This window comes from Esox lucius, chromosome 5 (genome assembly GCF_011004845.1).
Source record: "Esox lucius isolate fEsoLuc1 chromosome 5, fEsoLuc1.pri, whole genome shotgun sequence".
Taxonomy (NCBI): domain Eukaryota; kingdom Metazoa; phylum Chordata; class Actinopteri; order Esociformes; family Esocidae; genus Esox; species Esox lucius.
The window spans coordinates 15,136,843-15,151,401 of record NC_047573.1 but is presented as its reverse complement, the minus strand read 5'-3'; the positions used below and the strand labels follow the sequence as shown (position 1 = coordinate 15,151,401).

General features: G+C 43.6%; 1 protein-coding gene across 12 annotated transcripts in view; it reads right to left on the bottom strand.

Moving 5' to 3' along the window:
• Positions 1 to 14,559, bottom strand: part of cacna1g (calcium channel, voltage-dependent, T type, alpha 1G subunit) — a 156,805-nt gene that overhangs the window by 94,781 nt on the left and 47,465 nt on the right. For 10 of the 12 annotated variants that reach the window (XM_029119829.2, XM_029119834.2, XM_029119825.2 and 7 more), the window contains exons 4-8: positions 13,976 to 14,135; positions 11,383 to 11,677; positions 10,252 to 10,344; positions 8,455 to 9,400; positions 7,814 to 8,202 (exon numbers count right to left, since the gene is read on the bottom strand). In XM_029119829.2, the coding sequence (XP_028975662.2) occupies positions 7,814 to 8,202; positions 8,455 to 9,400; positions 10,252 to 10,344; positions 11,383 to 11,677; positions 13,976 to 14,135 (1,883 nt within the window). Of the gene's footprint in view, positions 1 to 7,813; positions 8,203 to 8,454; positions 9,401 to 10,251; positions 10,345 to 11,382; positions 11,678 to 13,975; positions 14,136 to 14,559 lie in introns of those variants that run through there. The other 2 variants (XM_020046706.3, XM_013133796.4) reach the window with 1 other exon arrangement.

Here is a 14,559-nt window from a genome sequence, read left to right as displayed (position 1 = left end):
ATAGTCATACTATCATAATCATTTTAACTATACTTTAACTATCACAATAATGTTGGATGCCCTTACTAAAACTAATGTTAGATTATTTTAGACAACAGGTCAACTGAAGCTATTGGAGTTACAGTGTGTCAGGGGAGATACTATTTCTCCTGCTGGACTAGAGGAATGTAGACCTGGCAGACAATTCACCATTTCCTTCTCTCTCCAAACCCAGACCTGAAACCTCTGTTGTCTTTCTAACAATGGAGAGATGTAAACTGTTGATAAAGATAGACAGAGAAAACTAGAGTGAACAAGTGAGAAAAAAAGAGAGGGTAAGAGATGGGGGAAATAATAAAAAAGGTAAGAAGGTGGTGGGAGGAAACAAGAGTATACAGTTTGCCAACTGACAAAGAAATGATCAGTCTATCATTTTAATGGTAAGTTTATTTGAACAGTGAGAGACAGAATAACAAAACAAAAAATCCAGAAAAATGCATGTCCAAAATGTTATAATTGTATTTGTATTTTAATGAGTGAAATAAGTATTCGACCCCTCTGCAAAACAAGACATATTACTTGGTGGCGAAACCCTTGTTGGCAAACACAGAGGTCAGATGTTTCTTGTAGTTGGCCACCAGGTTTGCACACATCTCAGGAGGGATTTTGTCCCACTCCTCTTTTCAGATCTTCTCTAAGTCATTAAGGTTTTGAGGCTGACGTTTGGCAACTCGAACCTTCAGCTCCCTCCACAGATTTTCTATGGGATTAGGGTCAGGAGACTGGCTAGGACACTCCAGTACCTTAATGTGCTTCTTTTAAGCCTTTCCTTTGTTACCTTGGCCGTGGGTCATTGTCATGCTGGGATACCCATCCACGACCCATTTTCAATGCCCTGGCTGAGGAAAGGATGTTCTCACCCAAGATTTGACAGTACATGGCCCCATCCATCGTCCCTTTGATGCGGTGAAGTTGTCCTGTCTCCTTAGCAGAAAACCACCCCCAAAGCCTAATGTTTCCACCTCCATGTTTGGCATAGGCAGCATTCCTCCTCCTCCAAACACGGCGAGTTGAGTTGATGTCAAAGAGCTTGATTTTGATTTTTATGGTCTCATCTGACCATAACACTTTCATCCAGTTCTCCTCTGAATCATTCAGATGTTCATTGGCAAACTTCAGACAGGCCTGTACATGTGTTTCTTGAGCAGGGGGATCTTGCGGGCACTGCAGGATTTCAGTCCTTTACGACGTAGTGTTACCAATTGTCTTCTTGGTGACTATGGTTCCAGATGCCTTTAGACCATTGACAAGATCCTCCCATGTAGTTCTGGGCTGATTCCTCACCATTCTCATGATCATTGCAACTCTACGAGGTGAGATCTTGCATGGAGCCCAGCTGGAGGGAGATTGACAGTTCCATAGTGTTTCTTCCATTTGCGAATAATCGCACCAACAGTTGTCACCTTCGCAACAAGCTGCTTGACGATGGTCTTGTAGCCCATTCCAGCCTTGTGTAAGTCTACAATCTTGTTCCTGACATCCTTGGACAGCTCTTTGGTTTTGGCCATGGTGGAGAGTTTGGAATCTGATTGATTGATTGCATCTGTGGACAGGTGTCTTTTATACAGGTAACAAGGTGAGATTAGGAGCACTCCCTTTAAGAGTGTGCTCCTAATCTCAGCTCATTACCTGTATAAAAGACACCTAGGTGACAGAAATCTTTCTGATTGAGAGGGGATCAAATACTTATTTCACTTATTAAAATGAAAATCAATTTATAAAATTGAAAGTCTATGCCGGGAAAGTCTATGCCAGGGTACTGGAGAGGAGAATACGGCCGATAGTAGAACCTCGGATTTAGGAGGAACAGTGTGGTTTTCGTCCGGGCCGTGGAACAATGGACCAGCTCTATACCCTCTACGGGGTGTTGGAGGGTTCATGGGAGTTTGCCCAACCAATCCACATGTGTTTTGTGGATTTGGAGAAGGCATTCGACTGTGTCCCTCGCGGCATCCTGTGGAGAGTGCTTCGGGAATATGGGGTCCTGGGTCCTTTGCTAAGGGCTGTCGGGTCCCTGTACGACCGAAGCCGAAGTCAGACTTGTTCCCAGTGTATGTTGGACTCCGGCAGGGCTGCCCTTTGTCGCCGGTTCTGTTCGTAATTTTTATGGACAGAATTTCTAGTTGCAGCCAGAGGCCGGAGGGTGTCAGGTTTAGGGACCACACAATTTCGTCTCTGCTCTTTGCGGATGATGTTGTCGTGTTGGCCCCTTCTAACCAGGACCTTCAGCATGCACTGGGACGGTTTGCAGCCGAGTGTGAAGCGGTGGGGATGAAAATCAGTACCTCCAAATCCGAGGCCATGGTCCTCAGTCGGAAAAGGGTGGCTTGCCCACTTCAGGTTGGTGGAGAGTGCCTGCCTCAAGTGGAGGAGTTTAAGTATCTAGGGGTCTTGTTCACGAGTGAGGGAAGGATGGAACGGGAGATTGACAGACGGATCAGTGCAGCTTCTGCAGTAATGCAGTCGATGTATCGGTCTGTCGTGATGAAGAAAGAGCTGAGCCTTGCGGCTCAGCTCTCGATTTACCGGTCAATCTACGTTCCTACTCTCACCTATGGTCATGAGCTTTGGGTCATGACCGAAAGGACAAGATCCCGGATACAGGCGGCCGAAATGAGCTTTCTCCGCAGGGTGGCTGGGCGATCCCTTAGAGATAGGGTGAGAAGCTCGGTCACCCGGGAGGAGCTCAGAGTAGAGCCGCTGCTCCTCCACATCGAGAGGGGTCAGCTGAGGTGGCTTGGGCATCTGTTTCAGATGCATCCGGAACGCCTTCCTGGGAAGGTGTTCCGGTCCCGTCTCACTGGGAGGAGACCCCGGGGAAGTCCTAGGACACGCTGGAGGGACTATGTCTCCCGGCTGGCCTGGGAACTCCTCGGTGTCCCCCCGGAAGAGCTAGAGGAAGTGTCTGGGGAGAGGGAAGTCTGGGCATCCCTGCTTAGACTGTTGCCCCACCTGGCCCCGGATAAGCGGAAGATGATGGATGGATGGAATTTATAAAAATTTTGGCATGCATTTTTCTGGATTTTGTTGTTGTTATTCTGTTTCTCACTGTTCAAATAAACCTACCATTAAATTATAGACTGGTCATTTCTTTGTCAGTGGGCAAACGTACAAAATCAGCAGGGGATCAGAAATTCCCTCACTGTAGACAAACAGAGGAGGAAAGAGAGATGTATGTAGGTATGGTCAAGTTAAAGGCTATACCACTCATTTACTTGCATATTTAAGAGGACTTGTTTGTGTGAGTCCTCTTTAAGAAAACTGCACTCTGTTTAAATAGAGCAGCGTATGTCACATCATTTGTATCAAGTATTAACACTTGCACACACACACCATAAAAGCTAAGGGTATAGAGAGAGAGAGCATATCTATCTTTGAGCTATCTATCTATAACGACTTTAGAATAAAATATTTCAAATCAATTTAAAATCTGACAATTTTACCAGGGGGAATAAATTCACTCCTTTTCCTTCCCAGCACCCCAGTGATGGAACCAGCTTCCCCTTGAAGCTAGGACAGCAGGTTCCATCACTGACATCATACCTTTATTGAAGTCTAATAAATATATCTATGTGCACTCATAGTAGCGACTCACAGTATCCTTTACACTGTTCCAAATCTGTCTGTATAAGCCCTTATCATATTGAATTGAATGGTTGACCTGAAGTGAATAGTATAGAGAGGGAGGTGCTGGAAAAGAGAGCGGTCTGTAGAACTCCAAGCACATATTTTGGAATAAGTGAATTTAAGATTCAAAAGACGACAGATTAGGGATGAAGATAGAACTTCTGGGTTCCAATAATTTTTTTCTTATTCTTTATTCTGAAATTGTCTTCTCATAATACCAACTGGCATACTGAATGGTGCATTTCCTAACTAATAAATACTTGTATTTATTGTTTTACAAAAATGTGTTCTATATATATACGGGATTGGAGTAAAGGTCAATTTCAATAACTTATGTGGTCTGATTTTTTATAATATTTTAATTGTAACTTTTTTAATTGTTTTGGTATTATTTAAAAACACATTTGATTATTTTTCAAAACACTTTAAATAATTATATATTGATCACACTTTTAGAGATAGTCTTACATTCAAAACAACTGATTGTACTTTCATTTGTTTTGTAACCATCTTTCACTACAAGATCACATATTGAACCATAAAGTTTTATTATGAAAGTACATTGATTACAGTTTAAAAACAAGTATGTGGTAATATTTCACACCTCTTAGTACAAAAACACAACAGGTCATCAAATAAGCTAGTTTGTCAAAAGCACATTTGACATTGACAGAGTACAACAAAAAGATCAAACATCAGTTTGTCATCTAGAAAGACATGCTTCACGTTGAATACATGAGGTTCATACTTTTCTATCAAAATACTAACACTATATGCCGATGTTTGATCTTGTTTGTTGTACTCAGTCAATGCCAGGTGTGCTTAGAGTTTAGGACAATTTGTATTTCTTTTGATGTTCTGTGGTGTTTTTTGTTCTAACAGTGGAGAAATATTACCACATACTTGTGCGAATACTACCAAAGCGATCCAAAAAAACTACAACAAGTGTTTAACACTACTCGAATTAGTGTCAGTTTGGCAATGGGCCGTGAGTTTTCACCCAGGTCACAAGGCATATATTTTTAATGAACCACAGGGAAAAAATGCAAATACATGGCCTGAAAGTGGCTGTGATGCTCTTAGGAATGATAGACAATCGGATTATTGATAAAAGGTGTTTTCGCCATAGAAAAGACAGTCCTTTCCAAAGTCATGCAAGTGCTTTATATGAAAATCATGTATTTCAATATGCAATATCTTTTGATGAAACAATTTTTTTGATCTTCTGTGTTGTAATCAATGAATGTAAAATAGATTTATGAAATAATAAAAAGATGTGAAAAGTTGTGTACCACATGAAAATGTTATCCAAGCAATTATGAAAAATGAAAACTGACTGCATCTTTTTACCATCTTAAAACAATAAACTTATGTTAGCTTAGTTAAATCACTCATAAAAGCCAAAGACAATAGTGAGTTAAAAAAAGAACTGGAAAGACTATAGTGGGTTTTAAAAACAAACAAAAAGAACTGGGAAGAGCTTTAGAAACGTAAGGGAAATGTTACCACAGGGATTGAAGTTAGTTTAAAGGGGAATAACAACACATATCTATAATTTGCCTAAGTTTATAAACCGCTTGAAGTCATTGTTGTATTGTCTCTCTATGCATGCGATTCACACTCGAGCAGGGTGGAGCTAGCGCAAATGCGCCGTCATCTGGTTTATAACGCTCTCCTTCCATTAATGGGATTTAAAAGAACTTTGGAATAACAAGTATCTGTGTGAAAAAATTACTTCAAGCAATTTATGGATTTATGAACTTAGACAAATCTTAGATATTCATTGTTACTCCCCTTTAACCACCCATACACCATCCTCATTCACTGCAGCCTAACAAATCCCCAGCATAGATTTCTCTAACAGAGCTCACCGTTGATCCTAATGGCAAGTATTTAATAAGCCATTAATAAAAAAAAAAGAGAATTTTAGAGTGGATCCGGCTTGGTCCCTCAGGAGAAGATATCAAAGGTCTGGAGTATGTCAGCTTCTTTATCTTTAACAATACCTTTGCAAGTGAACCATTTCTGTGTGAGTGTGTGTCTGTTTGTGTCTGTTTGTATGTGTACATGCATGCGTTTAAGTGTGTAATAAGTTGTCCAGAAGTGAATTATGTCACTCTTTCCTTGACCACACTGTACACAGAGATCCAATGACCATCATTACGCACATACACCCACACAAACACACACACACACACAAAGACACACACACACACACATGCAATAGTGGGGTTCTGAATCAGGAAACACATCCTATTAGTCATCATAATAATCCAACAATATTAAAAGCATTAAATCTAATTACAAACAGCAGAAATATTGTTTGGCCTTTGCAAATGGATAGAGCATAAAAAGTGGCCCATTTGAGTGTTTCTGTGTATGTGAATGCGTGTTTGAGAGTGTGCGTTGGAGTGTTTGTGCGTTTGAGTGTGTGGCCACACGGTTGTGTATGTGGGCATGGGCTTGTTTGTGTGTGCGCTTAAGGGTGTGCGTGTGTTTGTGTGTGTTTCTGGGGCTAAACCATGTAGCTCTCAGCTTCTCTCCCCTCCACGCCCATGTATAATATATCACAGAGTGGTTTATCTTCTACAAAGCCCCTGTAAACAGAGCGTGGATCACCCGAGGCCTGTTGGAAGCTGCTCAGTGTGCCTTGTGACTGTTTATTATCATGCATGATCAGATCTTCATCTGGTAAAAAGAGGGCGACATTGATCTTACAGGTCATGATTAAGAGATCCATATATTTATGCCACCATTTCAACCCCCCACGCCATCTTACTTTAGTGTGTGTTAATCTATTCATGGGGGCAAAATTTGACTGTGTTTTCCTCCCTTAAGAGCCACTGTCTTTGAGTGACAGTTTGTCAGTCATTGTCATATTTAAAGACTAAAGGCTTCATACTCCTGTGCTCTCAATAATAACCCGCTTAGAAAACATGGAGTGGAGCAGTACTGCTTAATACTGAGAAGTCAGAGTTGTGGTTTTCGGTAAGCCTTTACTGACTACAACGTCTGTCTCAATAATGTATTTCTAGTTTACAATGTACCCCAGTCTATTTACTCTGTCTCTAGTTTCTCTGTCTTTAAAGCGGAAGACCTCCAGAATGTCTTAAACCTTTAAGGACAGTGTCAGAGAATGGTGTTTAGTGAGCTGATATTGGATATATTAGTCAATGGTGGTTAGAGGATTGGAAAAAGTATGTAGATCAATGTTCTGTCTCACCAAACTTTTTACACAGCATCAAATGCGGATACAGACACACTCACACACAATCAAATCAATACCGTGTCTCTCCAAAGTTCCCCCGGCCTCGCCTACAAGTTAGAACTCAGACAACCCAGACAGAACCAGGGAGATACACAAGGTCTGGATGATGAGGGAGCCAAGGAGAGGGAGGGATGGGAAGATTGGAGGGAACAGAATACTATAACACTCTCTCTTAAAAATCCAGGAATGTGTGTTTGTGTGTGTGTTTGTGTGTGTGTTTGTGTGTGTGCGCATCGGCTAGCCCGGGACCTGTTGGCGCGCTCCCTTCCAAACTATGTTTTGAACGCAATGCATGTGAGAGAGGCCGACACACTCCTAAACTTCACATGGCCACAATAATGCTGCTGTAAACAAAGCAGTCCACAGTTACATGAAACGCTCAGAGGACTGGGAAGAATGGGAAGACCAATCCTGGGTCGAGGTCTGGAGAGGGACACTACCCAGCCTGAACCATTGGCCTCACTCTGGACACTGTCTTCAGACAGATGGGCTCCTCCAATCCCAAACCTCCCCAGTGAATTAGAAATTCTAAAACGTGAACTCTGGTCACATGATCGTCCATCTGAATCTCTTTAAAGCAGAGAAGACCCACCTCGCAAAATAAATCATTGGTTTCGGAGGCAAAATGAGGCTTACACAAGAATTTGGCCTGTAAAAACCGAAAGAGCAGGGCATGCACCACTCCAAACCACCTCATGGTGAATGGGGTTATGATTGAATGTCTGAGACAGGGTGGGGTCGCTTTAAGACAAGGTATGTTTTTTGGAGAAGCTTGACAATATCAATGGGGGCGATCATAAGACCAGACTCCACCTTCAACACTTTCACATCAAGACACACAATTCCCAATAAGATATATCAACAGAAACACACACTCACCTGTTCATGGAACTCAATCCCCATACTCAGCGTGTTAATGAGAATTGCGATCATGATACCTCTTCCAAAGTACTTGCTGTCCACTATCTTCCGAAAGGTATCACAAACCAGCCTCCAAGCACGGACAATTCTCCCCGCTGTGGTACCCAGCTTTCGCTGCCCCTTCCTGGGTTGACGACTGTCACGTCGGTCCCTGCGGTCTCTGTGGTGGAGGTCCTGGGTGAACTCGTAGATGCCCTCGCTGTCTGAGTCCCCGGGCGTCTCGTTTCCCTCCGTGCCCTCTGACTCCCCGGCCAGGGCCTTGGCACAATAAGGGCACGACTCAGGGTCAAATGTGAATGAGGGGTCCAGGGTTCCCATGGCACTCAGGTCACGGGAGGAGAGCTGGGCTGTAGACAGAGAAGGATGGAAGGAAAACAGATCTACTATGTGCCCGGTCTTACCACATCAGAACCTTGGCTCATACTGAATCTGATGAAATGTGAACCTCAAAGAGAGCAATGCTCCCTACTTAATTGCAAGGCTCTCAATTTTTATTCCACTCACAGCATGACTTTAATTCTAATAACGCAGACACCAGCCTCCCCACACCTGCTACACGTCTTCTCGCGTGGTGTGTGTTTGCCTGTTCTATGGCGTACCTGTGGGTGAGTGTGTGTCCACCAGGCTCGCTCTCTCCAGGGGCACTGGAGGTATATTGAGGTTCATTTTGCTGACGGTTCTAGCCGTAACGCTGCCCCTTCCGCACTCTGTCAGGGTCCTGGGCTGTAGGGTGGGGTAGTTCTTCGGTCCAGGGGCAGCAAAGGGCACTGAGTTTCTCTTCATAGCCCTGGATAGAGGGGCGGGGGCCGGAGGGAAGGGCCTGGGGCTGGGGGTGAGTGCGCTGGGGCTGGGCGTGAGTGCGCTGGGGCTGGTGGCCTCCGGGGGACAGTCTGTGTGACCTGCACTCCGCAACGATGCCGTGTCACTGCCGCCGGCTCCCGCCGTGGGATTGGCCGACGATGGCGGGTTCCCCGAGTTCAGGACTGGGGTCGGCAACGGGGCAGGACTCAGCATGAGGCATCCTGCGCCCCCGTTGTTGCTATGTGACCCCGTCTCCACATCCCCCCCTCCTCCCCCGTCGGCCTCCAGCCCCCTCCCCCCAAGTCCCCCTCTCACACTCCCGTTCACTAGGTGGTAGTGATGATGGTGATGGTGATGTTGGTGAACCAAGTGATGGACGGACATCGAGCCTTTCCTGGAGATCAAAGAACCCTGTCTGGAAGCCTTCCTCCTCCTCCGCTGGCTCCCCCTCTCCCTCTCTCTCTCCAGGGCGGGGGGAGAGGCTGCAATGTTCATCCCAGCGTAGCGCATCGCAGCCCGGCAGACGTGGGCCAACTGCCTGCACCCCTTGCGGATGACGTGGACCAGGAGTTTGAGCAGCTCGTCATAGCAGGAGCCCGGCTCAGAGAAGGACGCAAGAGTACTGGCATTGGACAGGAAACGGATGCGCTGTTCCTTCATCAGCTGGCTCTCCCTCTGCTTGGTCTCACTGAACTGAGTGGCGATAACGACCAGACACAGGTTGATCATGAAGAAAGAGCCAATCTGGAAAGTTTCAACCACACCCAGACAGAGTTAGGAGAGGAACAACTGGAAAACACTCACAGAGTTGGTAGAGGAACAACTAGAAACACAGCTGGTATAGGAATAACTAAAGTTACACAGAGTTAGGAAAGGCACATCCCCGAACACAAATTGAGTTACAGACTCAATGCATGGAATGAGGTCTCATCTGCTTATCCGTTCCAGCTTCGGGAGTGTCACTGAGGCCATCTCCATGTTAAACTAGTCAATTGTGGTTTTATTAACTGGCTGATTACTCCTGATTGGAGTGGCCTGATGACCCTATTGGAATTTGGAATCACATGACCAATCCGGGTTTCTGAAGAAAACCGCCAGTGACCGATCAGGTTATTAGGAAGGATAAGATAATAAGGTTGGATGTCCCGCACAGTTGACCACAATAAAATAGTACCATATACGGCCACTTCCATTCAAGAATGTGTTTTCTCCCATTTACAGTTATTCTCTCTCCACTCACTCTGGGGAGTTTTTCAGCCACATCTTCCACTGTGAGTTTAACATTGATGTAGCAGACACAGTTCCCCCCAGGTTAGATATCAGATAGCCTCCCAGGCGCAGTTGAAATCATGCTTGCGGAGAAAACACTCCTGTAGCCTACTATATCACTGGGCTGTGTTGCAATGCTGAGGGAGCATCAGACGGAACAGATGCTTTGCTGTGCACCGAGACATGTTATTTTTGGAAGCTCTTTACATAAGGGCGTTGGAGGGCATTCAGAAGTCACGAGTTTGCTTTGAGTTTGAAAAAATTAGCTACACCTGAATTCTGCAACAAAAAAAATGGATATAGCACTTTTCCTCTATATTACTTACGATGATGAGGAGGATGAAGTAGATAAAGTTGTAAAAGGAGTGAGAATCCATGACAAAGTACATGATGTCCACCCATCCTTCTAGAGTGATCACCTGCCCACAGAGACAGGAAGGGAGACGGGGAAAGAAAAAGTGAGAGAAAGAAAAAGGAGTTTGAGAAAGAGGAGAGAGGAAAAACAGACAAAAGAAAGAAGGGTGAAAAAAAAAAGAAACAGAGGGAGAGATTGAAAGAGAGAAAGACAGAAAGACAGAGAACAACAGAAACATAGAAATGAAACCCGTTCCTAGTAAATTGTTCACATCACAACAAGTGTTTCTCTGTCGTGTTTCACCCCTATACAATAGGACACAGCACAACCACAGTGTGTTACTTAAAATATACAATTCTAAACTGAAATATAACCCAGTAAAACTAACACCAGCACTGCAGTTAATATATGTTAACATTTCATTAATTTAGCAGACACTGTTATCCAGAGATAAGGGTGAATGCTGAAGAAGAAATTAAGTCAAATTAAATCAATATGAATCCATCACCATAGTGACCCTCTAAACCATCTACTCCCAATTACTTAAATGAAGGGCACAGAAAAACCATTTACCTTCTGTCAATGTGTCCCATACAAGCTAATTTAGTGGTTTTCAAACTGGGGCCTTCGCAATGGGGCAATGTTAAGTTTTACATATGCATTTTTCACTTAACTGGTTTTCTCCACCATTCCTATCCACCACCAAAGATGACTGTATTTTTACATCGGTACGGAATATACAGTATATTCCATCTTTTGTACTCGCCTCTCTCACTCAGTCCACTCGTGGTAGCCAGGGCCTCATTAATCAAGTGCACGCGGTCTCCTGCCAAATGTGTTGAATGGCAGGTTTACCATTGACAGTTATTGCGCAGGTGACACGCTGCATGTGGTTAGGGAAGCATCCGATTATTTGAACAGTGATGAGTGATGTCACATCCCTGAAACCCCTTCTGCCATCTTGGACCTTTCCTGGGCTGGTGACGCTGCCGTGTGCCTTATACACACATACTATATAATAAATACATAATAACTGCCTATACACCTACTGTATGGACAGTCCTTACCTATACCTACAGTTCAGCCCTTTCAAATGTCTGACCTGAAAGATGGCGATCCAGGCGTAGCAGATGTTGTCAAAGTTTATGGCCCCTTTAAAGGGGTTGACGTCGCCCGCAGAGCAGTTACTGTAGTACTGGTTCCAGTTGACACAGCTGCTGTTGTCTGTGCTGTTGTAGGAGCTAATGTCCATCTGGCACTGGAGGCCACCTTCCTCATATAGAGTGGGAACCGAGGAACACAGGCGCATGCCATTCTCCCTGGGCATGGAGCATATGAAAGGGCTCTCGTCATCGTTCTCTGTGTGGTAGTACGTGCCCAGTTCCACAGATAGGGACCTAGGGGAGAGGGAGTCGACAATTTAGAGGATGGTACTAACTCGAGGAGATGTAGAAAATGTCGGTTCTAATTTTGGGAATCTGTCTGATAGACATTCTCCAGGCTCCAGCTGTGCCCTTATAAGGATGTGGTTCTAGTAGCTATATGCCCTTATAAAGATGTGGTTCTAGTAGCTATATTCCCTTATAAAGATGTGGTTCTAGTAGCTATATGCCCTTATAAAGATGTGGTTCTAGTAGCTATATGCCCTTATAAGGATGTGGTTCTAGTATCTATTAGCCTTTATAAGGATGTGGTTCTAGTAGCTAAAAAGAAGTAGGATAGGGTTCTAGTAGCTATTTGAACAAGACATATTAAGGGATTCTTGTCACTACTCTCAGTTTTGTTGTTTGATGGAAGGTGATTGGAGGGAAGTTAGGAGAGAGGGGATTAGTTTAGCATTTCTTGAGGTAGTTATAACATGTTCCTAATGTTTTCATTGTTATTTCCTGTACAATATGTGCATGTGAGTGTTTTGTCTGTGTGTGTGTGTGTGTGTGTGTGTGTGTGTGTGTGTGTGTGTAAACCATGGCCTAGCTCTAATGGAGCACATCTCCGTCAGAGGATAATTGGTGCGTCTGTCAACCCAGATTCTGCTCAGAGGCGATGTGAAGCGCACATCAGAGTGTGTATGTGTGTGTGTGTGTGTGTGGGGGGGGTGTCGCTGCATTTGCCACACAACTAGCTTTAATTACTTGCAGTGGCAAATCCTTGCTTTAGTAATGCTATGGCACTCCCAGTTATATATTTATTTAAGCTATTTAAGCTATATAGGGTTTAGGATGGACTAATGCAACTGCTTTGCCTGGTGCGTCAGTGTTGCAGGGGACTTAATCCTTGAATCCACCATGGATTTTAGTGTGCAGTTCTGGGGCTAATGTGTCAACAAAACTGGGGTAATTGGCTCTCCTTAAAGTTCCTCACTGTTGCAGTCTGTTTTTAACACCTTTAACCATCATCACGAGTTCCAAATGAAGTCACGAAACATTCAGTGGCATTTCAAGTTAACCTTAAAAGATCGGTCAAAACTGACAACAATGAAACCTCCCTGTGAACCCAGTTGCTGGTGGGAAATGTCATAAATCAAATAGGAACTACCCTAGTGATGATGTCATATAATATATATTACTCATAGGGCCCTCTGTGGTCTGGAAGAGCATGGTTAGTAAAAGTCTCTCTGTAATCTCACCAGCGATCCTCTTCTTCCCATTCATCACACATTAGCCTTTATAATGAGGGCAACTCATTTTGTAATACAGGAGTGACACGGCGTCATTGTGGAGTGCAGGTCACAGCACTGACAGACATAGTTCAGGGTCAAACGTTCTCTTCTGCAGTGTTGTGAAGAACATTGATATTTGATTGTCCATCACACTATTGTCCATCACATACTGCCTTTGTCTTACTGAGATCTAAGATAGACAGCAACATTGCAATGGTTGCATCAAGCCCATTTTCCCTCAGACATTTATCAGCAAACTCAGTGTTTGTAGGAAAGTACAATTTTCTTGGTCTTTGGGTTGGGTTCTAATCCGGGTTGGGTTTCAGATGAAGGGACTCTTCTATCCTGGTATTAGTAATGTTGGGGTGTAAGGACAGAGAAGAGCTTTGACAGGGCTGAGTAGAAGCTGTCATGTATATATGAGGATGGCCAAAACACCATAAGTGGCAGAATCTGGTGCTTACTGTATATAGGGTTTTAATATATCCTGATGCTAAGATGGGGAAATTCCCTGTGCAGCTCCAAAGGCAAACACCATGGTTTTGAAGATGATCTACTCTAACACACCTTAATTTTAACCTTAATACTAATCCCCTACCCTAAACCTTCTTCTAACCCTAACCTTGACAAGCATCTCTCTGTAATCTCACCATTTGTCTTCTTTTTCCCATTCATCACAAATTTGCCTTTAAAATGAGGGCTAATCTATGACAAGCAGTTGCTTGAACATTAAGGCAAGGGTTTGTTGAATGTTTGTTGATAGTATTGCTCTCTATATAATATCTACAGATGGAAATTGGGACTCACAAAACAAAGTGTAACTGAATATTCCATGGACCGATAAGGAATGTTATATGACAGCACGGGTCCCATTATTTCTGGTGAAACCAAACCACTTTACAATGTGTTTTAATGGAGCAAGGCTGCAAGTTTGTGAACAGTTGACAAAAGTAAACATGTTCTGAAAACCGAGAGTTCCTTAGCTGTTTATAACACACACACACACACACACACACACACACACAGTGTTACTCACCGTGAGAAGTTCTCAGGCAGGAAGCAGCGGTTCCTCAACAGCCCCGCCCACAGCTGTACACCAACAATGCCAAAGATGAAGAAGACAAAGAAACAGAGCAGCAGGACATTCCCCAGCATGGGCAGGGTGTCCAGGAGCAGTGTCACCAAGATACGCATACCTAACAAATACACAGACAGGTTGGGTTAAATACCTTGTCTGACACATACACTACATATATAGTTAAATAAGTGTCATAGTCTTCATCTACTGTATCCAATCAAAATCACCTTTAATAGCTTAGCACATTTAAATATACCCAGAATTTTACTGGTAGCAATGTTGCTTGTAGTTGTAATCCAGATATTAGGACAGAACACCAAACATATATTTAAAATGTATGTACATTGAAATACAATGGGTGGTGAGCATTATGAACAATGGGATCTAACTGGTGTGAATATTCTGGCCATGAGTGAAATGACCTGATGATTCAAAGAGCAGAGATTTCCTCACATATATTGATGTAGTATGAGAACAAGAGATGACACCATGACCAGGCATCATTTTGGGTCAGTTCGGAATCGTTTTCACTGGGACAATGG